At 47.2% G+C, this 27,681-nt stretch overlaps 1 protein-coding gene across 1 annotated transcript; it reads left to right on the top strand.

Annotated features, from left to right (window-relative positions):
* The first annotated feature begins 11,818 nt into the window (after positions 1-11,818).
* LOC120765835 (serine/threonine-protein kinase PAK 3-like) lies at positions 11,819-24,510 on the top strand. The gene is made up of 15 exons (XM_040091027.1): positions 11,819-11,882; positions 12,268-12,305; positions 12,710-12,838; positions 15,690-15,821; positions 16,099-16,239; positions 16,300-16,443; positions 16,730-16,892; positions 19,020-19,083; positions 19,797-19,845; positions 20,619-20,731; positions 21,395-21,512; positions 21,961-22,060; positions 22,511-22,707; positions 23,810-23,947; positions 24,409-24,510. The coding sequence occupies exons 1-15, from the start codon at positions 11,819-11,821 to the stop codon at positions 24,508-24,510; spliced, it is 1,692 nt and encodes a 563-aa protein (XP_039946961.1).
* Positions 24,511-27,681: the final 3,171 nt, after the last annotated feature.

The raw sequence follows: 27,681 nt of genomic DNA, 5'->3' as shown, positions 1-27,681 counted from the left end.
AGGAGAGGGGAGGGAGGAGGGAGAGGAGGGGAGGGAGGGAGGGAGGGAGGCGGGGAGGAGAGGGAGGGAGGAAGCGGAGGGAGGAGGAGGGAGGAAGAAGGGAGGAAGGGAGGAGAGGAGAGGGAGGAAGGGAGGGAAGGGAAGGAAGGAAGGAAGGAGGAGGAAGGAAGGAAGGAAGGACGGACGGGAAGGAAAGGGTAAGGAAGAATGGAAGGGAAGGAAGGAAGGAAAGGAAGGAGAAGGAAGGAGGAAAGGAAGGAAGGAAGGAAGGACAAAGGAAGGAAGGAAGGAAAAGGACGAGGAAGGAAGGAAGGAAGAAGGAAGGAAGGCAAGGAAGGAAGGAAGGAAGGAAGGAAGGAAAGGAAGAGGAAGGAAGGAAGGAAGAAGGAAGGAAGAGGAAGGAAGGAAGGAGACGGAAGGAAGGAAGGAAGGAAGGAAGGAAGGAAGGAAGGAAGGAAGGAAGGAAGGAAGGAAGGAAGGAAGGAAGGAAGGAAGGAAGGAAGGAAGGAAGGAGGAAGGAAGGAAGGAAGGAAGGAAGGAAGGAAGGAAGGAAGGAAGGAAGGAAAGGAAGGAAGGAAGGAAGGAAGGAGGAAGGAAGGAAGGAAGGAAAGGAAGGAAGGAAGGAAGGAAGGAAGGAAGGAAGGAAGGGAAGGAAGGAAGGAAGGAAGGAAGGACGGAAGGAAGGAAGGAAGGAAGGAAGGAAGGAAGGAAGGAAGGAAGGAAGGAAGGAAGGAAGGAAGGAAGGAAGGAAGGAAGGAAGGAAGGAAGGAAGGAAGGAAGGAAGGAAGGAAGGAAGGAAGGAAGGAAGGAAGGAAGGAAGGAAGGAAGGAAGGAAGGAAGGAAGGAAGGAAGGAAGGAAGGAAGGAAGGAAGGATGGATTTTATTAACAAGAAACAGAAATATATATTTGTGGTTTAAACAGTGATTCATTGAAAGGCACAGTGCTGATTTGTTTACCCGTGTGTCAACGCATCTACATCTGTCTTAGTATATTTTGCTACATGAAATCTCAAAATTGCATGAAAAAAAGATGATGAAAGATATGGTATACTGCACGTGAAGAATTATGTTTTAAGTTCCAGATGAATTTCCTCATGACCATAAGTAATTAGATAATTAGGCTTCATGCATAATCTGAGTGACTCAAGCTCTCAAAGTCTGTAAGGGTTTTGTCATTGTAGCATATGAACAGTCCCGTACAAGAGTCCGGAAGTGAGTGAAATATGCTACAAATCTCAAATCTGCTTTCTGAAGAGGTTTGATATTTTAGAGCTACAGAAAAATAATACTGGGAACTTTTCAGGTCCTTCATTTAATCTAGCAGGCTGTGTATGATTTTCTGCATGTTTAGAGCTGAATATTCAGTACTCATTTTTTAGTGCTCTATAATTTTGTGCTTTTATAGTGTTGTTATTTCAACTTTTTCCTTTTGTTTCAGAAGATAGATTCTATTATTAAGAATGATCAAAACAGAATTTAAAATAAAGAAACAACTAGTTAAAAACTGTCTAATGCAAATGCAAGAGTATTTTCCAGTTCAGTTCTCACATGCAGTGTTTTTTATTGCCTTCACGTTGGTTTTCCTCAGAAAGCATCTTTCTGGCTTTTCAGCATATGCAAGACACACCTGTACAGAACCACAGAATCACCGGGTCACCAAATGCTTGGGGGACTTCTTGAGATAGTACAGCTTCTCTGGGAAGTGGTTCAAGTCATCCTCATGGCCCTTCACTGGACTCACTTGACAAGCTGAGCTCTTTCTCCTAAAGGGAATTCATCAGCTCTGGGTGGAGAGGAAGGAACCCCTCCCTTGACTGCTGCCAATGCTCTACCAGTCCAGGAGGCTGTTTGCCTTCCTTGAAAAGTTTCTCTACAGCAAGCTGGTCTCTAGCCTGTCCTAGCATGTGGATGGGGCTATTCCTTCCCAGATGCAGGATGGTGCTTCTTCTTGTGGAACTTTATGAGGTTCCTGCCAGCCCTTTTCTCCAGGCTGCTAAGGTCTTTCTGGACAGCAGAACAAGCCTCAGGTCTACAGAACAATCTTTTCCATTTTTTCTCACCTTCAAACTTGCTGAGGGTGCTCTCTGTCCCAGCATCCAGGTATTCACAAGAACATTAAATTATGTTTTGGCCACAGTATTGACCGGTTGGGTGCTCTATAAGAAATGGTGAATAGGAAAACTTTGTGCATATATGATTTTCTTTTTGGTTTTTTTAGGACTAGTAGATGGTTTAATTTTTTTCCCCTGGAGGAAGAGTGGAAATTATTTATAAAGAAATCATGCTAAAAAGCATAAGGACAACTACTGCAAAACAGTGAAGCACAGAAGCAAGAGCTCCTGAGATGGAACCACTGACAATACTTATAAAACCTGTCATGAGAATCTTCTTTGCTACATTTAAGGACAGATTGTGATATTTGCTATTGGACACCTTCTCTGAATTCCCTCAAGTCAAGAAAGAATCCTCAAATTTGTCTGATAAAACTGATTGATTGTCATTGCTGTTTTAAAAAGCCCAAGGGAACTGTAGCTTTTAGGCGTCTGGGAAAAAAACTGGGAAGGAGTTTACAGTTACTTAAAGAGAAAGAGAGGAAATCTATCTTTGAGTGTCTGGTGATTTTCTCAAACTCAACTCCCAAACCTTTTTACAGGGTTGTTGAGGTTAAGTCTCCTGTAGAATTTTTTCCCCCCTCCCAAGTTGCTAGGAGACTAAGTGCTGAGTGCTTAACCTGGACAAAAGAACTGATAACTTAGTTTTGGGGGAGGGAAAAATGTTCCCGGAGAGAGCTGAGGGTGGGGAGATCTTGCGGCTCTTTTCTTTTTCCAGGGGGGAGCACCGATCGGGCCACGGCTGGCTGCTGGAGTCCGCGGTTAACGAAGGAGTCTGGTCCTGGGAATTCTATCATCTGTTGGAGTGCCCAGGAATTCGGAGTTTCTTCGCTGTCCTGCTGGATCTTGGGTGAGACCGGGTCCCGCCGCTGCGGCTTCTCCGGCACTGCCAGCTCTGCCTGCCGAGGACACCCCCTGCCTGCGGAGGACAGTCCACCGCGCCCGGCTTCCAGCCATCAGCGCCGGAGCTTCCACCGTTTGCCCTCGGGGTTCTTGGTTCTGTTCTACTATTGTTATAATTGCTGTTGTTTTTTGTCTGTCCTGTTATATTTACTAGTAAAGGACTGTTATTCCTTTTCCCCATAGCTCTGACTGAAAAGTTTTGTTTTTTAATCTTCCAAATTATAATAACACGGAGGGAAGGATTCAAATTCCTCGTTTCCTAGAGAGGCCTGCCTCTCCATAGCAGACACCTGTCTTTTCAAAACCAAGACAAGGGTGAGCAAAGCAGAACACTCACACAGTCCTAGAAACCAGCAAAAATTGTCCTTGTGCCATCACCATTGATCCAAGAGTAGAGATGACAATAGAGATGGCAGTAGAGATGACAAACTCTGATTTCAAACGTGAAAATTTGGGTTCCCATTTGGTTTGTAGTCAGAGTTTGAAGTCAGAGTTTTGGAGTCAAACCCAGGGAGGCAGATGAGAAGCCCCGTGAATAGACACCAGGGGCTGTCATCTGAGCAGATGTTAATGGGCAGAGCCAGTGCTCACCCGCCCCACAGCAGTCCCAACTTGCACCATCCATCCCTCAAGCTAACTAAGTATGTTCTTCTAAATGTGAAAAGGAGTGGTTGAAGTGCTAATGACTCAAATGGTGACAATGGCCGGAGGCAAGAAGGGATGATGGGACAGTAGGGTCAACAATGGTGATGGATCCTGGGCTCTCTGGAGGATGGGCAAAGGGCTCTTATACCCTGTTCTGGAAGGCAGCAACTCCAGCTTCTTCCTGTGGCTGTGGGACCAGGTTCCATTGCTGGTGGGTTTGAGGAGCACCGACACATTGGCTTCTAGAAACATGGAGGCTTGTGTCATAGAGGATACGTAGCCAATTTAATATAAAGTAATTTTATTTTGCCATTTAAAAGCAATCTGGGACAGCCACAATAAAAGAGACAACCACGATCCCGGGTATCGAGGTTGGGTGAACACAGGGATGGCCACAAATGAACCAATCCCTCCCCCTTCATGATCTCCTAGGTTCAGGGCACAGTTTTTATACAATTTTTCTTCCTTGAGGCAATTCTATTTTTAGCTTTTGTCTACTGTGCATATTCATATACTTTCTCTTGCTGCTTGGTTTTTGAATGCCTTTCCTGGCAAAGTTGAGGGCTTGAATTGGGTTCCAAGAACTCAGCATTGGGATGCTGATACGTGACATCTCTGGGTTCCCCTCTCCTAGATCCGTATCAGGTATTGATCACCGGAGAAGTAGCGGACCCACTCTTGATGGATGAGGCAACTCCTGTCCAGCCAGTCCTTTTCTATTGTAAATTTGGACTTTGTCCTGCAATTGTCCAGAATTCTTACAGTTGCAAATTAGTTTCGGCAGCCAGAAATGTCTCCACAATTTTTGGAAACCCTAACTTGTAACACAGTTTTATTTTATATCATGTAACACACTTGAAACACGAATTTATTTCAAAACATGTATCACACTTGGGAAGTGGAGAGGGACCTGGTACTGCGGGCAAGTGCCAGTGGGAGTGGATGGGGCTAGAGCAAAACATTCCTTTCTGCTTCTCCCTGAAGAAGGGACACAAGTCACAGGAGTGGGAGACTCTCACCCAGAGCTGGCCACCAACCACCCAAATCCTCATAATCCCATCACTAAACATGGACAAGCAGTGAGTGGCAGCTGCAGACAGTCCATGCTGACTGCTCCCAGCACACCCCTGCTCACAGGAGACCTTGGCAATGTGTCAGAAGCAGGGACAAGACACACAGCCATGGATGTGTGACAGATGATCAAGGGAGAGCAACATGGAAATGTAGAAGTTCAAAACAAGAAAATGGTACTTCCTTTTTCCTCCTGGCACTGTGCATCTGCACAGGAGAACATCCTATCTCACATCCTGATGACATCACAAGTGGCATGTGATATGTAATATGAAGTTAATTCGTGTTCGGTCTTGTGATATGTAAAATAAAGTTAATTCACATTCGGTCTGAATTAAGCTTTGTAAAATATAAAATGTACTTGGGGTTTGAAAGCGGAATGTGAGAGGGGGACACGAGGGTTGAGAAACAGGGAGGGTCTCTGCTGGGAAGCCATCAGAACACTCGTTCACTCAGTGAATGGAAGAGATGATTAGATAAGACGTGTACCCTCTGGAGATGAACCTGCTAGCGACGCAGCGATCAACACCAGATGGGTATCTTATCTGCTCCGGCCGAGTTTTACATCTCTAAGCACCACTCCGGAGTAAGCAATCACGACATTGTTCTACCTCAGGAACCTATTCAACTGACTGGAGACATGGACATGAATACCTGATGAAGCAAAAGAAGGACACGAGTATCACAGTAGCTCTCCACTCTCAGCCAAAGACTGTATAAAAGCCAGCAGCTCAGGACACACTTTGTGAACAGAGCAGATTCAGAGCCATCAGAGTCCATTTCTGTGTTCACCCAGTGCCGATACCCGGGGTTCGACGCTGTTCCTTTTAATTGTGGCTGTTAGAGACTGAATTGAAGTCTCAAAATAAAATTCCATATTTTGATTTACGGAATTGGGCCTGACCATTTATTACATGGCAGATTGTGACCTCACCAGGGGATGGATTCTGACGTCATGTATCTCACTGCTCACATTTGGGCACCAGCAGAGCCTGGGCCAATCTGGTTCCAACCTTGACTCCTGCCGAGCATTTCTGCAAGTGGGAGCAGCTCACTGTCCCCACCTCTCCACAGCTCTCTGCAGAGCACAGAAATGGCCACAGGGACAGAGTGGAGCTGCTCCATATGGCAGGATGCTCAGAATGACATGGCTTCTGCTTTGCCCTGTGATCACCAGTTCTGTTTGGGCTGCATCCTGCGGTGGACAAGGAAAAATCCGGTGTGCTCACTCTGCAGCAGGTCAGTAGAGACTGTAAGGTTTCCTGGCCGTGAAGAAGATGACTACATAGACATGGTCATCAGAGCCCTCAAAGAGTCACCAGAGACGAACAGCCAGGCAGGGAGAGCTCCCATTCTCTTGGATGGAAACAGCCCCAGGATGGGCAGCAGTGACACCTCTGTCTTCTTGACAGGGAACACTGTCCCCAGCTGAGTAGGGGGGTGTAGGACTGGAGCCTGTGGGTGGCCTCCTGCCTGAGGAGTGGGCAAGACTGTTCTGACAACAGCAGCATCTCCTGGACCCCGTGCAGCCCTGGCTGCTCCAGAGGCTGCAGGGAATATACTGCAACTGGAGGTAGCAGGTTGAGGACATAGAGAGCTGCATCTTGTACAGCCTCTGCCTCTATGGTCCAGATGTGGAGATGCTGGTGCAGGTGCTGCAGCCTCTCCTCGGTGAGCACACAAGTGCCACTGATCCACAGCATCAGCAGTGTCCTTGTGGGCCAGTGCAGCGAGGAGGCCCAGAGGCTGCTGTGCTCTGGTCCTGTCAGGGATGAGAACAACAGCCCTGTGGCCAGTTCCAGCTCCAGGAGCTCCAGCAGCTGCAGGAGATCCAGATCCAGATCCAGCAGCTCTCGTCCCAGTAGCTCCTGGGAGGGGACCCCCACCAGCAGCGCTGCAGCCTCCAAGGTAGAGATAAAAGCTGCTACATCAACATCCATCTCCACTGAGAGCCCCAGCTTCTCCTCACCTGCACCCAACCCCTCATGGTGGGACCAGAGCCAGGAGAGACTGCAGCAGCCAGTGGTGGCAGGTCCCTCTGTCCAGGGCTGCAGCCACAGCCCCTCTGCTCCCAGCCAGGGCAGGAACCTCTTGCCCAAGGAGTCCCAGTACCCCCCAAAGAAGAGGATCCCCAGGATTCTCCTCCTCCCAGGAGGAGCCCACCCTGATGGCAGTGCTAGCAGGGCTCCTGCAGCCCTTTAGTCAAGAAATAATAGAAGGAAATAAATTGTTGTTTCACTCACATAGTCTCTGCGATTCTCTTCTTACTAATGTCTTTACCCTTCCCCTCGTGCCCCACTGCTGGTGGCACCTGCATGCTGAGGGGTACAGCCATGGGCCCTGGAGCCTCCTCCCACAGGAAACCCATACCCGTAGTGCAGCAGATGACAAAGGTGGAGTGGGTGGGAGGGGCAAGTTATATTGTCACAGGTACATTGAGGATCCAACTGGGCATCACCCCTGGCTTGTGCTGGCAGCTCCCTGTTGCCCTACTTGGTCCCAGTGCCTGAGGGTCATCCCAAGCTCTGCCCATCCAAAAGGAGTATCCCTGGAACCCTGGGCACCACTCCAGGGTGTCAGCATGGGGATCATGAGGAGGTGTTGCCCCACACCAGGTGCGCCTGAGGGGCCTGGTAGGGGCTTACTCTCACAGCTGGGAAACGGTGGCCTACATGCCTATGGCTGGAGGGGACCCTTCCTCTCACCCAGGGCTGGCCACTCCCACCCAAGTACTCCAAATCCTGGCATTGCACAGGGAAATGCAGTGAGGGAAGGAGGCATCATCCAGCCACAGGCAGTCCATGCTGACTGCTCCCATCACATCCTGTATGGAGGGGCATGACAGCTGGCCTGCAAGTAAAACTCAGTTAGTAGAAGAAACAGCAATTGATGATTTCTGAGTGTATCCATAGCAAGGAAGAAGATAAGGCTGTCAGCATGGAAACTGATTTTAAAAGATACATAAAGGATTTTTGTAGTTAGACTATATACATAGGTAAACGTGTATACGTGCCTTATTCACTTTTCACAAAACTTTTGCCAAATATATATTGACGCTAATTGCTCTGCACCAATGAATATAATAACTTCTTGTGATGTAGTCAATGACTTAAGATCATGGTTTGTTAAGAGTATATAAACTGGAGAACATGCAAAATAAAGACAGGGAGATGCTATCATTATTCTGATCACGTGTGTGTGTGTGTGTGTGTGTGTGTTGTGTGTGTGTGTGTCACATCCGACCCAACGGTGACAATCCTGCTCAATGTGTCAGGAGCAAGGACAAGACACACAGCCAAGGATGTGTGACACAGGTGACCAAGGGAGAGCAACACAAAAGTGTAGAAGTTCAAAACAAGAAGCTATTTTCTTTGCTGGCACTGTGCACCTGTAGTGGGGAAGATCACATTGTGACATCACCAGGCTCTGGGGGGTGACACCCCAAGTGGCAGATTGTGACAACACATCAATTGCTGATTTCATCTGGGCACCAGCAGTAACTGGGCCAATCCAGCCCAAGCCTTGACTCCTGCTGAGGAAGACTCTGGGGCCTGCAGAGTCAAACCAGGCTTTTCCCAGCAGCTCTCAGTGCCCATCCCAGAGCCATCACTCCTGTTTCTCTGCCCTGCCTGGGCGCAGCCAGGCGCTGCTGGTGCAGCACTGAGGGTGAGGGAAAATGTGCAGGAAAATGTCCCTGCAGGGTGGCCATGGGGTGCATGATGGGATTAGGGAGGTGGGAGAGTGTTCTTCTTCAGGAGCCTGGCCATTCCTTCCTCCCCTCCCTGGGAGAGTCAGTGACTACAGCTTCTCCTACAGTGTGTGATGCCAATGGAGGGGAGCAGCTCCTGATGCTCAGCTCTCCCCAAAATGCTGCCAAGCACAAAAATGGCCAGAGAAAACTACAGCAACTGCCCCACCTTCCAGGACACTCCAAAGGATATAGCTTCTGCTTGCCCTGTCACCACTGGTTCTGCCTGAGCTGCCCTGCAGTGGACACAGACAAATCCATCATGCCCACTCTGCAGGACACGATTGAGACTATCAGGTTCTCTGAGAGGGCTGAACAGGACCATCTGCTGTTTGCTGTCATCTCCCCTGAAGATTCACCAGAGACCAGCAGCCACACAGGGGCAGCTCCCATCCTCCTGGATGAAAACAGCGCCCATGGCCCTCTGGTGTCCCCTGCACCTTCTCCACAGGGAGAGACCAGCAGCCAGGTTGGGTCAGTGCCCTGAAAACAGCCCCCATTGCCCAATGCTCCTGAGTGGCCTCATGCCTGGGGGCTGAACAGGACTTATCCATTGAAAATGGCATCTTCCAGACTCTGTGGCCCTGGCTGAGACAGAGGCAGGAGGGAATATACTGGGGCTGGTAGTGGCTGGCAGGGGCCATGGAGAGCAGCATCCAACACAGTCCAGTGGCAGAGATTCAGGAAGAAGCCGGCACACTGGAGGCCACCCCCACCAGGAGTCCCAGCAAACCCTCTTCTGTGCCTGTCTCTGCAGAGCCAGGACCAGCCCCCAAGAGGAGAGGATTTTCTCCAGTTTCAAGATAATCTAGACTCTCTTGCCTGTTGACCACAGGGAACTGATAGAAAACAAACAAACAAACAAACAAACAAATAAAAGGAAAGCAAAGTATAATACAAGTTGGTTTTCAGTGAGGCTTTGATTACACTCCTCCAGTCTCTAGTCTCCAGTGTCTTTAAAAAAACCACTTCTGATTTGATTTGCCATCAAATTAGTTATTTCCCTGTCTAATTAGCTCAATAACCATTTACCAACTTAACAGCTCTCAGAACAAAATGACATTCAATCAAGTTATGATATCAAAGTTAATCACAGTCAAAGGCTTCAGTTACTTTTCACATTACATGGGAAACCATGTATCTTAGTACTGTTAAAATCTACTTGAAGCTGCAACTTTGGATGAGCATGTGCCTGATTTATCCAATGCATACTGGATATATTCAACAGCCAATAAAATGAAAAGGTATGTATAAAATAAACCCGGCTAAAAGATGCATTACATCAGATACATATCAGTAATACTTTCGGAAAGACTAAATTTGGTCTGCAATAATTCTGAAGTTCATCAGCTGCCTACATTTTTGTTGTTCTGAAGTGGGGTGGTAAATTCAGAAAGTCCTTGCTGTAGGTAGCTCAGCTCAGCTCGCTCAGTGTGTCAGTTCCTCCAGTGCTGGAAAAATGCTGTCCTGGGCCCTGGGGGGTGCAGGTGTGAGATCCGGGTGTCTCTCTGGGGTTTTCAGTCCAGGACAGGTTTGAACAGTCCTGAGGAAAAGGAAAAAACAGTCCAGAGAGCTTCTCTGTCTCAGTTAGCTAAAAATAACTAAGAGCAAAGCAGGTCTCCATGCTGCTGCTTGTCCGTGGCTCAGACAGGCGCAGTCCAGGAGCAGGAATGCAGAGGAGTGAATGCTGTTGTCCAAACAAACTCCACACATCTTCTTTCTCCCCCTTCACTCTCGGAACTAGTCTCACAGCAGTGATTCTCTCTCTCCAAGATCCTTCTTCATGCGTCTCTGCTTCATGCTCCTCAAGGTTGCTCCTCCATGATGATCCTCCCCTTACCACCTAACACCCTCTTTTATCTCACTCATCCTTGCTGGATATAGCCGTTACTTATCAGGGGTTTCTTATTCTTAAAGGTACAGAACTTAGCATACAGCATAAACAGAACAGACAGCTGGGGACACAAGCATCAAAAAGTCACCCCAGGACAGACACACACAGAGGATTTGCATTAGGACAATACACAGCCTGAGTTTGGCCACCTGCTGTCTCCACTGCACTTTGTGGGCTCATGCACCTGCCAGTGGTGGTCCTTGGAGACTTGGAGGCTTGGAGAAAACTTGAAAACTAGCGTAAGCCATTCAAAAATCTAACATATCTAGACCCACAGCTAAAGCTCAGATATTTATCTATTTTTCTTCTTTTTAACTGAGAAAGGGAGTTAAAGGTGATGGGGTCTCTATTTCACATCCCTGCCTCATAGCTCCCGATTTTGATGGAATTTACCCATTTGGTTCCGCTGGCTTCCTCCTCCCGCCACCTTCTACATCTTCCCACATTCTTTTGTAACGTTTTTTGTCTCTTTCCTTATGACCATTCCAGCCCCAACTGGCTCACAGATGTGCCCAGGGGAGCTCCAGGGTGAGGCACAGGCCCCACATGCTTCTTTGAGATGCTCGCACAGTGCTGCAACAGGCTGGTGTGTACAGCAGGTTGGATAGAGGAACACGTATTCTTGGATTTAGTCAGAAACAACGGTGGTCAAAGGTCTGACTTCCTTTGGTTCAGTCCCATCTCAGCATTCAGTTGCAGTACAGGCTGTAGGTGCTTGGGTCACTGCAATCGATGAATGATGCATGGTCCCCAGATGTGGTATATCTGGAAATATTTATTAGAAGTGTATATAGCTTTTGTACTATATTCACTATCGGGTTAGAATAACTTGAGCCTGGATAGCCAATAGTATAAATGTTCAGATGTCTGCTAACCAATACCATACAGGACCAATTCCCTGTTAGCAACATCACTTTATTTTCCCTTAAGTCAAGCCCTTGTAAAACACTTTCTTCTACACTACCGAGCTTCTCCTACTTGTTACATTTTAGAAACTTTGTTACATCCATCCTGCCTTGACTGAAAAGCTTGCTTTCTTTTCTTACGAGTTCTCTTTCTTTCCCATCTCCACAGGGCACTCTTGGAGTTACTCGTGGATCCCTTGAACAACAAGGTTTGGCCCACCAGGGGAGTTTGTGACAGAGGAGAACTTCCAGGCTATTTTGTGTTTGCTGGAGGGAAGGTTGGGTTGCTTTGCATCAGTTCACAGACCAACACAGAGCGTTTGCTTTGTGATGTCAAGGCATGGTTGCCATGCCATTGTGGTGACATCAGAAGGTTGCCCTGGTGCACGGAAAGCCTCAGTGTCAGAGCAGCTCTTGGGCTTGCTCAGTGCAGGAGCATCTTCCTGGCTGTGGCTTTTGTCAGTGGGAAGCTGCACACTGACAGGAGCCTTGTTTTATTTGTGTTGATGCACAGTCTGCAAACTTGCGCAGCAGTGCCACAATGTTTGCATTTTTCACGGCTTATGGCGTTGCTTATTCTGGCTATTATTTGACCAACCTGGCACGTAAGTAGAGGTTTTCCCTGAGTGTAATCTAACCTGGGGTTTGTATGTCTTTCTGCTCTTTCTTAGTGACTGAATTGATTTTGAAACAGAAAGACTATTAGAATGCCACTGGTTTGGTTAAGCTCCTGTCAACATGTTCACCTAAAGAGAGGGTGACTGTAGCTAGGGGTCTGTGGGCAGCATTTGCAAGGGGACCTACAGGGGTTCTGTTCCCTCCATGAGAGAATCTGTGGCAGCAGAGTCTGTAATTTCCTCAGCTTGCTGGGACAAGCAGGGCACCTTTGAAAATGTAGACTGAGAGGCCTTCTCAGAGGGCTTCTAAAAATGCAACAGTTCTCTCCGGTTGTCTCAAAGAATCTGGTTCATTTTCCCTTGCCTACTGCAGGTCACCTGAACCATGTATTCAGAGGTGCCGATCCTGAGGTGAGTTAGAAAGGAACATTTGATGTTCCAGGTATTTAAGAATTGTGGTGCAAGCTGTGAGCTTGCCCTGTGGCAGTAGAGTGTAAAGGACCAGATAGGGAGGCTGAAGCAGTAATAGCAAAGGCATGGCTGGCTATTTCTTAATTTTCCATTTCAGAGCTTTAGAAGAACTAAAAGCCCAGTTTTTCAGAGAAAACATTGCTTTCTGATACTAGCCAGGGAGAAAGATCTAATTCACAACAATTTGCAGTATAGTTGAATTAGCCTGTTTTAATTTAGTCCAAATCATAGAATCCTATTGCTATCAAAGTTTAGGATTAGTAGAGCTGGTTAGAGAGCTGAATAGAAATAAGGTTATAAATGATAAATAAATGGCTTTCCCTCATGCTGCTGCCTGTCCACAGAGCACAGAACCAACGGAGGGAGCTCCTCTGGCTCCCTCTGCTCCTGAAGAAGAGGCCGAGGCCGAAGAGGAGCAAAATGACCACAAGACTCCAGCTGTGGTCTCACCACAGCCTGAACTTTCCAAGACAGTAAGTGCCGTTTCTGGAGGGTGCTGTCTTTAGCGCAAGGCAGAGCTGCAAGTTTCTGACTGGGCAGCACTTGCTGTTGCTGGCTGAGGATGCTGAGTGCTGGAGTCCTGCCAGGACCTAGTGATTCTCGCCAGCCAGTGACAGCTGGAAAATGGGCTTGGATCTGTCACGTTGAGCACCAAACAGCTGGTGCTCCCACATGAGCATCTGCCTGCTTTGCTCAGTGAAGCTCTGTCTCTTGGCTTCTGCAGTGCTATGGCCAAGGGCACATGGGGTTTTTCTAGAGGTCACATGGCTTTGTTTTTATGTTTTCCCTTTTTGGAAACCTGTGACTGGCTGGTAGAACTGTTCTGCACTTTTCTTCAGTAAATCTTCACTTCTACAGAGTCTTTTGGTCCACCTGTCTTTTTGGCTTTTGGTAAGCTGCAAGGAGGTGATTGTGTTGTCCATGGAGCTGTGGGGCCATTCTTGTCCTGTGTGGCAAAAGAAACAAACTGTGTACTTCTGAACCCTTGTTCTGAGGCAAAAACCAGAAGCAGCAAGTTTCTCCTCCTACATTTTGTGGTGAAGGCTGCAGCTTTGAAAAGTGCATTGGAGCAGTGGAGGTGAAGCTGCAAATCCTTGACTGCTGTTTTGTGTTACTAAGAACAGGAAGGACATCTTGAAATTCTGGATGCTGTATTTTAAGTCAAATTTGCACCTTTGTGCCTGGGGAGCTGCGTGGGACAAAAGGACTCAGTGGTGCTGGTCAACAGCAGCTGAACGTGAGCCAGCGTGTCAAGATGGCCAAGGAGATCATGGCCAGTGTCAGCAATAGTGGGGCAGCAGGAGCAGGGCAGTGACCATCCTCCTGTCCTGGGCACCACTGCAGTTGCAGCTCGAGTGCTGTGTCCACTTCTGCACCCCTCAGAAGCAGAAAGTCATTGGGGGCTGGAGCATGTCCAGAGAAGGACAAGGGAGCGGGGGAAGGATGTGGAACATGAGTCCAGTTAGGAGGTGCCGAGGAAGCTTTAACCTGGAGAAAGGGAGGATCATGAGAGACCTTCAGGCACACTTCCAGAAATCCCTACAATGCTCACCACAAAGGCTGTTTTCCTGCCAAACATTCCCTGAATGTATCCAAGTGCTTCAGACGCTGGAGTAGATGACACTTGCATCGTTTGGTTTGGTAGATTTTTGGTTTGCTAGGTGGAGAAACCCTGTTCATTTTCTCTTTCTCTAGCAAGCAAAGACGTTTCTCCTCAACCTTTCCTGTCCTTTTCCAGCACTTGGACAGGTTCTGCTAGAATTTTAGTTTGCAAGGTGGCAGTTCTGGAAGATGCAGTATTTTTGCATGAGAACACGTAGTTTGGGGCAGGGACATTGGTGCACAAGGAACTGTTCTGGTGCCAGGCCAGCCAGTAGGTCCTTGCACATCACTTTCAGGTTAACAGTGCCCCTTCCTTTTGGCAGTCCAGGGGATCAGTATGTGTTGTGTTTGGGAATTGATCAGGAAATTAATGCTCTGGCATTCCAGCTGGTTCTCAGAGACCAGAATGGCTGGGAAGAGCTGGGCCTCATTTCTGATTACAGCCATTTTGCACCATCAGTGTGGCTGAGTCCAAGAGAAGAACTTGCCTGAGCACAGATGCACAAAGAGTGCAGTTCCCAGTGCAGTGCTCTGGGTCTGATCACATTCCTTAAGGACCTGCACACTCCAGATTCCCCAAGGGTGTGGTTCATTGAAGCAACAGGAGAGCAAGTTCAGGATTGCTGCTGATCAGGGCACTGGCTACTGAGTGTAGTGATGTGTGTAATGACAGAAATATAGTAAGAAGGAGTTTATAAAAGTGTGATCTGTCTATCTATCTATCTATCTATCTATCTATCTATCTATCTATCTATCTATCTTTCATTTACATAATTGAATCTTCCTGGCTCTGGTCCAAAGCAGTTGGAGCTGCAAAGCTCATCTAAAGTCATCCATTCAGGAGAGGAGGAGAGACACACTCTGTCAAACTATCCCGAGCAGGCAGAGATGCTTCTCCTTCCAAAGATGGTTGTGTTCTCCCAGCAGAGATGCTTTCCTCCTCCTGCCTTTTTTGACCTGAAGCCTCCTTTTCATCCTACAAATTTCTGCCTATTCCAGCATTCTATAGGTGCGGTTTGGTGGCTTTGTTTATATACGTTTTACATGACACATGGTTTCCTTCATTGACATCCCCAGGGCTGTGAAAGTTAATTTGTTGATGGAGCCTTATGAGGGGCTCTGTTACTGCTGGTCTGAATTCTCAGATGACAAAAGAGGGAGAATAAACACCTTGGTCCTCTTCCATATACTGAGATGGCTGAAGAGGCTCTCTGACCTTCATCAGAGGATCTTTGCACACATCCTTATCTCTTAAATGACCAGGATTTCTAACAAGAGTGTAGATGTCAAAAAGGCAGGAATGGTGGTGCAGGCCTGAAGAAAACATGAACTCCTGAAGTGTCCCTTACAAGGGGTGAACTCACACAGGAAGCCAGCTGCAGAGCCAGGATGGTGCTGTGGGACAGGATTGGGTGTCAGTCACTATAGAAAGACAAAGAGAACATGGCAGAAGCAGAGGGAGGCCCTCACCAGACCCTTGAGAAAGGCCACACCTTCCCTGTCAGCTGCCTGAGAGGCTGTTGGAGCTTCAGTCCCACATGGACCCTGGTTGTACGGCTAGTGTTACTTTGGCTTCTGTGCCTCCACATGGGCAGAGAATGAGAGCAGGAGAGCAGCAGCAGCACTGTGCTTTGGGAACTTGTGAGCCCAAGAGTCTTTGAGTCATGGCCCAGAAATGTTGTATGGGAAGTTGAAACCCATCTTCTCTTGCTTTCTGTGCAGGTCCCTCTAGAGAAAGAGCATGAGCAGATTGTTTCATCAGAGGTGCCATGCCAAACTCAGGAAGAGCTGTTCCCAGCCCAAGAGCAGGAAGAGCCCAGGCAGCAGGTGGAAGAGCCACAGAAGAATGGCCAGGTAAGCTTGGCTCACCAGGCGACAGAGCGAAGGGCAGGAACAGGGGAATAAAACGGAGCTCTTGGAACTGAGGAGGCCAGGAGTCCCACAGGCACTGAAAGCATAGAGCCTTGTAATCTCCAGAGATCAGCACTGGGATGAGAGGGTTACAATGGAAGCAGAGGTGGGTCGGGAAGCAGAAAGCAGTGGCTGAATGAATGTGATTTTGAAGCTGAAAGAGGAAAAAACTGAGCGTGATGGCAGCTCCCTGTTGTTTGCTCTGCATTTGTGTGTACAGAGCGTCAAGGCAGAGCCACAAGCAGAGCTGTCTGAAGCTGAGAGTGCCATCCTGGCAGTGAAGAGGAGAAACAAGGACGACATGAGAAGCATCCAAGAGGAGAAGAATCTCCCTCAGCAGAGGAGCGATCAGCAAAACCAGGTGAGTGTAAGAGTGGCAGCCACTCCACTCATGAAGCACCCTCTGTCTTGTGCTTTACAGAATATCAATGGACAGCTACAGGCAGAGCTGCAGGAAAATGAGCGTAGGATCAAGGCAAGGGAGAAGAGGCTGGATGAAGGAATTAACATCCTCAGAGAGGAATTATATCTTGTCGCTCAGGAGCTAAAGGCTTTTGAAAAGCGAGTGAGTGAAACAGCGATAGCCACTACAGTCACCAAACTGTTGGTTTCTGCCCTTCTTGCCTTTCCTCTGCAGAGCAGCTGGGGCAGGCATGGGGTGATGCCTCTGACTGCCATCCTGCTGTGGCCTCTATCACAACTGTTCTGTAGGACACTTCCTGGTCTGATGAATCTCAGCTGCTGCCCTGGATGTGGCTGATAGCGTCTTCTTAAGGGCTTGCATTTGGAATGGGATCTCAGAACAATTTCTGCCAGCCACCTTTCTGACAAAAACTCATTTCTTCTCCCAGATCTACACACGCTCTGTCATGCAACCTGCTGCTGCAGTGGCCTTATTTAGAGAAGCCTCCAGTCTCCAATCCAAGAAGTGGAGCCTTAACACTTTGTTCGGCTCCAGTGCAGTCTCAGCTGTTCAGAAGCAGGAAATTGAGAAGGAGTATATGGAGCTACTGGGTACATCTTTATATATTTTGTCTGAGGGGCATTGTATTGTGTGCATAGCTGTACCAAATGATCCTCCTCAGTTTGGTGTCACAGGGACATTTAGGGCTCCCCACAGGAACTGCTGTGCTCTGAGGCAGTGGGAGAGCACTCTGGGTGTTCTTGCTGCCTCTGAGGCAGCTTGGACTAGCTTGGGTTTGCCTGAGTTCCTTATGTGCTGAAAGCAGAAGCAGGGCTTGTTCCTGCATCAGCAGAAGGCTGTGATGTAGCAAATGATCTAGGCAAGTCCTGTGTGCAAGTGGCCAAACTGAACAGAATATTTGGCTCTCCAAATCCTCCTTAGACTCTGGACTTCCCACCAGCTGTCAGAACCAAAATACTTCAGAGAAATTGATTGGTTTGGGGGTTTTGTCTTTTTATGGGGCTGTAGGTGTTTGGGGGTTTTTGGTGGGGTTTTTGTTTGTTTGTTTGTTTGTTTGGGTTGGGTTGGTGTTTGTTTGTTTGTGTTGGGGTTTGTGTTTGTTTGTTTGTTTTGTGGTTTTTGTTTTGTTTTGTGGGTTTGGTTGGTCGGTGGGTTGCTTGGTTGGTTTTGGTTTTGGTTTTGGTTTTTTTTCCCCCTCCATCCTGAAGGAGGATGATCACATTCCATAAGGACATCCATCTCTTCTGTCCCAGGTATCTTACTAGTATCGTTTTTATGACTGTTCTCATTACCACTACTGTACCTACAGTTTGTTTTAATGAGAAGGCTACATTTTTGTCAGTGAGAACACCTTTGGAAGAACATCAGGTGACTGCACAAATAGAGAGCAAGATGTATTTTCACAGTGCCCCCAAAGAAAAGAAGATACCTGCATAATAATCTGTATTTAATATGCTAGTTTTATGCTTATAAAGATGTGTCCGAGAGACACATCAATGTGGCGTGATCAGATAAAACTGCACTGCAGGCATTTCTCAGGAGCGAGCCTCCAGCTCCTCTGCTGGCTGATCGCACATTTTCACACCTGATTCCCAGTCATTCCCATGACTGTTAGAAACCTACCCATTGGCCCGATCTCTGCTCAGATCAGTCTCTAGGAAAACACCTCCAGCCCTTTGTGATTCAGCAGCACAACCCATTTATTTTGCTTCTTGCCCATAACAGCTGCCAGTGCTGTGCTCTCAGATAAGACCTGGTGGGGTGGAGAACACAGCCCAGTTGATTCTGTGTCTACCATCACCTGTTGGGACAAAAAGGGCATTGGTCGGCACCTTGGTGTGTCTGATCTCAAAGCCAATCCTGTTGTGTCCTGAATAGGGGCAACAGCTTGTAAGGGGCTCAGGCTGGCTGTGCCTTCTTCCCATTGCTTGTCAGTGCCCATGCTTGGCCTTTGCCAGCCTTGTTGTGGCAGCTGCCCTGCCCCTGACGGCTGGTGTGACTCTAGAGGCTGGAGCCTTCCTTAGCTGGGAGAGTCCTGCTGCTGCCCGTCAGCTGCAGCACGGAGCTGCCCCGTCCGCTGTGGTCCCTCATCTGGGCCGGCTTCTGCATCACACGGCCTGGACTTATGAGAGGGTCAGCATCTCCCCTGGGCAGCTGTCCCTGTCATGCCGGCACCTGAGGAGCACTGCTGTCCTTGCTGCCCTTGCCCGCTGTGCCAAGTTGGGGACATGTGCAGTGCTGAGAGGGTGAGTCCAATGGGAGCGACTGATCTGTGCTGTCAGGGCAAAGAGAAGCAATGTGGTTCTTCACATGGGGCATGATCAAGGGTGTCTTTGAGTTCAGCCTGCTCATAAAGAGTGAGGGTCCTGATGATGAAAGCCCTCTTGGGATTGGTTAGAGCATGAGCTGCTCTGGTTTCCAAATGGAAGGGCATTCTTTTGACAAACTGCTGCTAGGCGGAGAAAATGCCCTCCTTTCTTGGGAATGCATCTCCCTGTGCTTTGTTTTCTGTCAAGAGATCTCTTCAAAGGACTGCACAAAATCAGTCTCAGTGATGGCCATTTGTGCTTCAGAGCTACCCTTCTTGTTGCTGCTGTTGTAGTTACCTGACTGACCAGCAAGGGCTCAGAGCCCCAGGCACTGGGGCTGCCTCTTGTATCTCCTGGAAGCTGGGATCTCTGCTTTAAAGGGAGCGTCTTGCATTTTTTTTCCCTCAGGGAGAATGGTGAACATGGAAAATCCCATGAAGAGATACATCCAACTGGAAAATATCGGCAGGGGGTGAGTCAAATCACAGCTACTTCTACAAAACAATGGGGCAGGTGTTTTCCTGGTGGAATATCTATCAAGTGTGAAGTCAGGCAAACTGAAAACATGTTCAGACACTGAGGATAGTGAACCATCTCTCAGTGTTGGTTAAAATTTGTAAGTGTGGTCAGAAGGCATTGTCAAAGACATCTCCATGCTGCCAAGGTCTTGCCTGCAGCAAGGAACTGGACCTGGAAGACCTCCTGTCTCTCAAGGGTGGTACAAATCACCACCTAAGGTTTAATTTCCTTAGCATTTCTGTATGTCTCAAAATCATACTGCCACACTAACGGAAGGAGAAGAATCTTGCTTGCCTGAAAGAGCAGCCTACCCCCTATGATAGCTGTGAGATTACAGTTCTCAGGAACATTTCTTTCCAAGAGTTTGCTGAAGGAAATACTCCGTGGTCAAGGTAAGAACTGACGTCTAGAAACTCTGAGAAGAAAGAATAAGCTCTCTTTTTGAGCTGAGGCAGTAAACCCAAATGGTTCAGGAAGAGGCCCAGTGCCCATGCACTTGAGAAGAAAATGCATCATGCGCCTTCTGACAGACCCTTCCTGCATTCTGCAGGTTTTAGGCATTTACAGCAGGGATCTCCTCTCTGGCCTGGCTTTCACACCAAGATCTTCTTGGAGTGAGAGTCTTCTCCAAGGCTTCCCCTTTCTTTGTTGCTGTTTTGTTTCTAGGACTTTTGGAGATGTTTATAGAGCACTGGACAATGCCACAGGAGAAGAGGTAAATGTCATCAGCCCCCTCAGATTCTGCTGCTCTCAAGGGGCTTTCCCCTCTGGTGTGAGCTGTGGCTGGAGCTTTGGGTAGAGCTGTGCAGCAAAGGCACAAGCAGCACAGACTGGTGTCAGCATGCAAATTGTATTTGGGACAGCCTTTGTCCTTCTCAGATGCCAGAAGGAAGGCAAGGAGGGCAGTGGTTCCTTTCAGTGAAGGATGCGCTCACTCGCTCTCAATTGCTGAAACAAAGGTGGTGCCTTATAGAGCATCTCACTGCCCTTTGGGGGCTATGGCTTTAGAGTCCTGAATTCTCATTTCTGGCTGCCAGCAAATACATCTGAATGTTACTGTAGTTTCTTAGCCACCTGCAGTGCTGCACCTGGGAACTGCACGTAGGGAGAGATCTGCAAGGCAGCTCTAAAAGCCTTAAGCCCTGCTTACAGCCCAGGATGTATCCACAGAGTACCAAGGCGTGGATTACTTCTTTTGAAGTCCAGACAGAGCAGCAGACAGTGTGGTCAGAGCTTTGTGGGTGATAGTTGAGACATCTTTGTTACTGAGTGGACAAATGTAAAATGCCAGTGGCCATGTGTCCTGTAACTGGCCCCAAAAGAACAGAGAAATGGGCTGTTGGAACGTCAGTTCCTAATTACTCTGATGTCTACTTACAAGGCACTTTGGCATGGCTTGGCTGTATCATTCCAAAATCACGTGCTTCATGTTCATTGTGGTCTTGTGCCACCAGCTTCTTGAGTTACTGATTTTCAATGTCATTTTAGGTGGCCATAAAGAAAATAAATCTCTACGGAGTGAGGAAGAAGGAACTAACTGTCAATGAACTCATGATCATGAAGAAGAATAGGAATCCCAACTTGGTCAACTATTTAGACAGGTCAGTGGTCATGGTCTTATCCCATGAATATTTGTTTATATACTATAAGCATGTGAGGTCAAAACCCACTTTGGTCACTGGCAGAAAATAGAGCTTTTGATTATGGATTAGTCATTATTTCTCTGCTCATCACCAATGGATGGGAAGAGAGTGCATTTTGTCTGCATGAGTCTTCCCTGACACACATAGTTTAAAAATTTCTCAAAAACCTGGTTCAACCCTACCATAATAAATCAGTACCCAACAGGTTTACTACCTTTGTGTTATTTTAGGGCTTGATTTTTTCCAAGTCTCTTATTGTTGATAAACCATCCTAGAGAGGATTTTCCTTGCGTTGTTGCCCCTCTTTTCCGTTGCTGTCCATGCCAGGAAGACTAGATGCTTATTTCCAGAAATACCATGTGTGCCAGGTTTTTCGTCTTGGCTGTTACTAAACGGTACTATTCATTTGCTGGCTCTCTAAGACACCTCCTTTTTCACAGCTGTGCCTTTCTCCTTGACACTGCACAGACTGCAAATACTCTACAGCTGAGAGGGAATGCCTCTTCCTTTTATCCTGTCCTTGTCTCAAAGGGACCCAGAAACAGGAAAAAACCCTTGTCTTTTTCAAACAGCAATGTAGCCATGCATATTCATCTCCATGCCCTTGCTTCCTTCTTTCAGCTACCTTGTGGGTGAGCGTCTCTGGCTGGTGATGGAGTATATGGATGGAGGCACTCTGGGTGATGTCATCAGTGAGACTCGCATGTCTGAAGATGAGATTGCAGTTGTCAGTCGGGAGGTCAGCAATGCCATCTGTGCTTCCAAGGGCTTGGGCAGGATTGTCTGGGAAACAGAGGCTCAGAACTGGAGAGATTCCACCTGCCAAGCTTTGTTTCTGTGTTGCTGGCAAGAACATCTCAAGTGGACTACCTGCCAGAGCCTCTGCACTCACTGTACCCTGTTCTTGTACTTTCATCTCCTGCTGTTGTATTCTCAGTGTCTCTTGTATTTGTGTATGCTGTTCTCCCCTTTGCCTATCTAAACATTTGCCTCAAGCCTGTCTGCATTGCATTCTTTGCCTACGAAAGCAAAGGTACTGGCAGCAGGATTTGAAGCTAGTGGCAAAGTAAAAAAAGATTCATTACTCCCAGTCTTCAGCTGCAAAGGATAGTAGTTCACCCCAAATGACATTTGCTTCTGCAAAAGTGAGTAATGTGACACACGCCTGTTTGTGTTTTCTCTCTCAGTGCCTACAAGGCCTGGATTTTCTTCACTCAAACCTCGTGATCCACCGAGATGTGAAGAGCTTCAACATCCTTCTTAGAACTGATGGCTCTGTCAAATTGGGTTGGTACATTCTTAGTTAGGTGCAGGGTTCCAGGGATGTTGGGTGTCAAGCTGCTTTTGAGTGACCGGTGGTTCCCCCAAAGTGGTGCTGGTGGCAGTGCAGGGACTCCTGCTGCAAGGTGCAGGCACAGTTGTGACACACACAGAGGTATCACAAGGAACAAGCAATTCAGAGAGACACTGGTTTGTGTGTCTCCCTCCCAGAGGCAAGGAGCTAGTCTAAAGCTTCCAGGGAACAGAAGCCACTTCTGGAGGCCGTATAAAAAAGGTGGGGATTTTTGCAAGTGGCCAATTCCATATTTCCTTGGCTAAAGTCCTGAGGAAACAGAGGAGGGACAGTTTTGCAGTAGATTCAGCAGTGCATTCTCAGATTCCGATTGGGGGATTCTATGGCTTGTTTTCCTAATTGCACAGCATTAAAATAAAAACAATATTTTGTTTTCTCCTCAGCTGACTTTGGCCTCTCTGCTCAGCTCACCCCTGAGCAGAATCTAAGGACCACATTGGCTGGGACTACTTGGTGGATGGCGCCAGAAGTTGTGATGCATAAACCATATGGCCCCAAAGCGGATATATGGTCTTTTGGAATCGTGGGCATTGAAATGGTGCAACAAGAAACTCCTTACTGGAATGAACCTTCTGTCTTGGTAAGATGCAGATACTCACTGATCATGCTGTCTTTCTCACCTGTCCCATGTTCTGTGTGTGGCTGGACAGAACCCCATTGCCATCTGCTGGCATCACTTTCACCAAGGTCCCCTTCTAAAAATGTCCCTGCGGCACATCAGCATCTGCTGTAGGTTTGGTTGCATCAGTGGGGGAACTCAAGCCATATCACACGCAAAAGCTTGCCATTCTCAAGCAACACTTTCCTTTGGGTTTTAAGTCTTTCCAGCTCTTTTGTCTGTGTGGATGGTCCTAATAACACAAAACTTGTGTCTCAGAGCTACTTTCATCTTTTCAGAATTGAAGGACAGAAACCCAAACTCAGCAAGGTTTCTAGAACAGAGGTTTTGAGAAATGAACTGCATCCCCATTCTTCTCACTGTATCCAGATGAGCAGAGGGATAGCACTTCTCCTTCTTCTGATTAGACCATGAAAAGTTAGGGGTTTTTTTTGCTGCATACATGAAGCCAAAATTTTAAGACTGCTGAGATATAGACCTGCAGGCGGCTCCTGTGTGCCCAAAAAGGCATTTTCATCCCAATACATTTGTGTGTGCACCTTAATCTTTTATGTTGAATATGAGGTTCCAAATGTTTGTTTCCTTACCTGTGGAATAACTGATGGATTTCTTTTCTTCCAATTACCATTGTTTTCAAGAATAGGATAGAAAGCATGATGAGTTTTGTTTTATGGCAGGTGTGCTTAAGGGACCAACAAGCAGTGCGGAGATGCCTTTCATATACTAATTCTTGGAAACAGTAGAGTTAATACAGCTAAGTCCCTCTTCAAAAAAGCCTGTCAAGCTTGTGTGAATCCTCCCAGAATCAAACATGCTTTTGCTGATGTAGTTCTCACTAACTAGGTCGGTCAATGAAATCAGCTGCCAAGGCAAGATCTGTTGGATGTTAGAAAAGTTGTGGCTGCATGAGGATTTAGGGGTTTGTTAGTATAGCAAAGTCATCTCTGCCTCTCTGCCAGGGCAGAAACTGCCACTGCAGAATGGAGCTTAAACAATGGGATCTGGGAGAGCAGTTACAGATGGGAAAGAAGCAGGTGGAGCCTTGTGTTTCCTTTTTCTCCAGGCTCGACGCCTGATAGCAAGAGGAGGGACCCCACAGCTGCAGCAGCCTGAGCACCCCTCGGCTTTGCTGTATGACTTCCTGCGCTGCTGCCTGCAGAGAGATGAAGAGCAGCGCTGGTCTGCCAAGGAGCTCCTGCAGGTAAAATGCCAAGGGGCTGCAGGTGAAGCAGTGCCAAGGGATGAGCTCCTCCTCCACTGAAATCCAAGGCATCAGATGAGTCCCCATCCCCCTCACCTCCACTCCTTATGCCATACAAATTAAAAGAGTGAGGAATCCTAGACTGGGCTGGGCTGGCAGGGACCTGTAAAGGTCATCTGGTCCAAGTGCTCTGCAATGAGCAGGGACATCTTTAAAGGGATCAGGTTGCTCAGAGCCCTGTCCCACCGCAGCTGGAATGTTTCCAGGTATGGGGCACCTACCAGCTTGCGGGGCAGACTGATGCTGGTGTTGCATATGCTCCTTAGACCTACTCTGACTTGATCCCTGTTTCTTTCAAAAATATTATGCCTGTCTTTGAAGAACCAAGCTTGGAAATTTGCAGTTCATTGCTCTTTGTTTTTTGTTTTGTTTTGGTTTGGTTTTTTTTTGCCTTTGTGCAGCATGAATTTATAACATCAGCCAAGGCTGCATCCAGTCTGGTGCCACTCATCATTTCAGTGAAGAACTGGAAGGAAGAGAATGCACTGTCACAATCATTTTAAAACCATTGTCTCCCCAACCAGCTTAGAGTAGGATTGTTGAGTAGGATTGTAGAATAGGATTGTAAATAAATAAATTTTCTGGAAGCTTATCTCATTTGGAAGATTGCCATTTTCTCTCCTAAAATTAAATATTCTTCCGCCCTCACATTTTTCTGCCTTCTCAATCATCCTGTGAATAATCTCAACATTTCCATCTGGATTGTCAATTGTTTCTTAAAGGTGGAAAGAGACATTTTACGGCATCTTTAGTATGGTTTGAAAGTGGGGACAGCTCTTCTTCATTCATCCTCTCCACACCACACTGCCTTTGGAATATGGACCACTGGCTGGGTTTTGTCCAGCCATGGTACTTCCAGTTGGGGCAAAAAGGGCAATGGCATTTGAAGGCAACACGGAAGGAGGAGTGGGGCAGCCAAAACACCCTGTGCAGATGCAGGCTTTCAGCTGTGTCACAAGAGCATTTGTGTTCCTGTCACTTGGATTTGTATCCCGAAGCCAATCTCTTTGGCTGGAGGAGAGTCTTGCTCAACTGAGAAATCAGAAAGATCTCTGAGAGTGCTCTGAAAGTTCTCCTCTGATGCAAAGCTGTCAGCAACTGTGAGGTGAGAGCAGGCCCAGCCTTGCCCAGGGTGGAGCCCCAGCAGAGCCCTGGCAGAACCCAGAGCAGCCTGAGCCCGGGCAGAGGCAGGCTGGAAGGAGGCCCTTGTAGCTGCAAGAGGCGGCAGCCCAGCCATGGGTGCCTCTTCCTGAGACCGGGCAAACCCTCCGCTCTCAGAGCCAAACTGGCAGCTGGCTGCTCCCGAGGGGAAGCGTGGCCGAGCTGGGCACAGCACAGACTGCTGGCCTGGGCCGTCTGGAGTCCGCAGAGGAGGAGAGAAAGGCAAACGGCAGCCGAGGGCTGGAGCCCTGGCTGAGGATTCCCACTCTTCTGCCGGCTGCCCTGTGTAACTCCTGGGAAAGGTTGGCAGTGTGTGCTGCTCTCTGGGCACAGGGGGAGGGAGCCGGGCTGCTCCGCAGGCTGGAGCACAGGGCAGCGTCCTTGAGGCACGGCGCTTCTGCCAGGGGAACCGAGGCCAGCGTGAGGCAGGGACAGCTTGTCAGGACATATCTGCAGGAGCTCGAGCTTCACACAGCTCTGGGAGGAAGTGCTCTGACTTTCATTACTAGTGGCACATTGAACACTCAACTACCTAATGAAGCATAGAATAAGGACTTTACAATTTAAAATTGTAAAGGAAGTATGTTTTATTTCCAGCTGGGAAACGCAGGGGGGGATATCTCCTCCAAACCATGCATAGCTGCTCAAGCTCCAGGTTTAAATACACCTCGATCCCACAAACTCACACCCCCCCATCTGCCCATTCCCTGCCTTCTCTCATTTCATATTCCAATTAGCTGTCACGCCTCTTGGTGGTCGTGAGTTGGGGTCTTGGGAGGAAGGCCAACATCTTTCTCAGGTTGATCTTTGTTTCTGGGTAGGGGTGGTGGAGATCTCGCTCTTTTTCAGGTCGCTTTGCTCTTGCCAGAGATTAGGAGCTTGATTTTGCTGGATTCAAGCCACAAAGTTCTCCTTCATCAATTTTTAACCAATACCTAGGTTCTGCTTTGCTGAGTTTCAATATTTTACATCTTACCTATATGACTTTTACTTAGTAACTACCTAACAACCAAGCTTAATAGCTAATCTTCTATGTGTTCTTAATACAAGCTGTTTCCTTACTTTTACAAAATCACCAAAAGCTGCCTCTAAACTCCTATATTTTTGTATTTATAAGCATCCTCCATATCACTAACCTGGAGTGTCCTGAACCATGGGTGATGTGAGTTTCCACAAAGAAAGGGGATGGATCCTGGCCCCTGGATTACATCAGAACTGTGCTTTGACACTTCATCCTCCACCTATCCAAGCATTCCATTTCACCATCTGTCGACAAGATCTCTGAGTGTTTAACAGATGAACGGTTGAATAGTGTCTGACAACATATGTATATACACACATACATATATACCCTTATTTGACCCATTTGTGTATGTACAGTGTGTGGTGTTTGTATATATCCTCTACATACTTACACAAACAAGTGTGCGTACATATATACTCTCATACATGCACATTCATACTCTTAGCTATATCTATCTGTCTGTCTGTCTATCTATCTGCCTACTTACCTATATATATTTGGATCCACTGAAATGTTCCACTTGAAATATCTTCAGTTCAATGAATTCTGGCAAATGCAAAGCAAGCACCTGACAGGTCCCTGCTTGAAGCCCTACAAGACTTTAGTTGGCATGAGCACTTAAATTGCAAGAATGTCAACTTCTCTGACCACTTAAAGGTTTGGGGTACTTTATTTCAACAGAAATTGTAACCCAAATTACTTTAACAATGACATGAGCTGAAATGATATATCAAAACCTTTTAGTGAATCAAACCCCCTAGTTTTCAACCAGAACTATTTTATGATTGTTGTAACTGAATTCCTACAGATCTCATCTATGTTAATTAATTTGATATATTTTGTGTCTGCATAGTTTAGTAGCTGCTTATGAAGGTCAGCAAGCTGGTCTACAGATCACTTCTCAAGTCCCTCCTAGCCAGTAAATACTAGTATTTTTTTATTTTTCTAAAGATCTGGTATTTGCAGGTTTTTTCTCTCTGTGGACGGCTAAACAAAACCCCAAACTCTCTATTCTAACCTGGTATATAGATCTGGTCTATAAAATTCATTTTTCCCTTCTAACTGCTTTGTTGTATACAGTTCAAATCTCTCCAGTGACATTTTTCCTTTACGTCTTCTTACATTTAAGTTTCCCATCATAATCTTCAAAGCTACCTTACCTCTGCCTCCCTCATGTCTACTTCAGCCTTCATACCTCTCAGTTCCATTTTAAATTTTGAGGGACAGTGGACAACACTGCTTCAGCATTTATGATCTCTCTTTCTTGTATGTTGTTATTTGATTCTATATCCCAAGATATTTTGCTCAAGCCACTTACACTTACTTCAAATGATTAAAGGACTAAAATCTTCTTTCTTTTCAGCCCTCATCTGAATGGCCCCTTACTTTGTTAAGAAATTATTTGCTTACTGTTTCTAGTGCTTACTTTCAGATAAGGCTCTATCAGGCAACTAAACCAAGTAAAATAAACAACCTTATGTCTCATAAG

Source organism: Hirundo rustica, chromosome Z (assembly GCF_015227805.2).
Source record: "Hirundo rustica isolate bHirRus1 chromosome Z, bHirRus1.pri.v3, whole genome shotgun sequence".
NCBI classification, from domain to species: Eukaryota; Metazoa; Chordata; class Aves; order Passeriformes; family Hirundinidae; genus Hirundo; species Hirundo rustica.
Note: the sequence above shows the minus strand (reverse complement) of the source record. Positions and strands in the feature narration are given on the sequence as shown.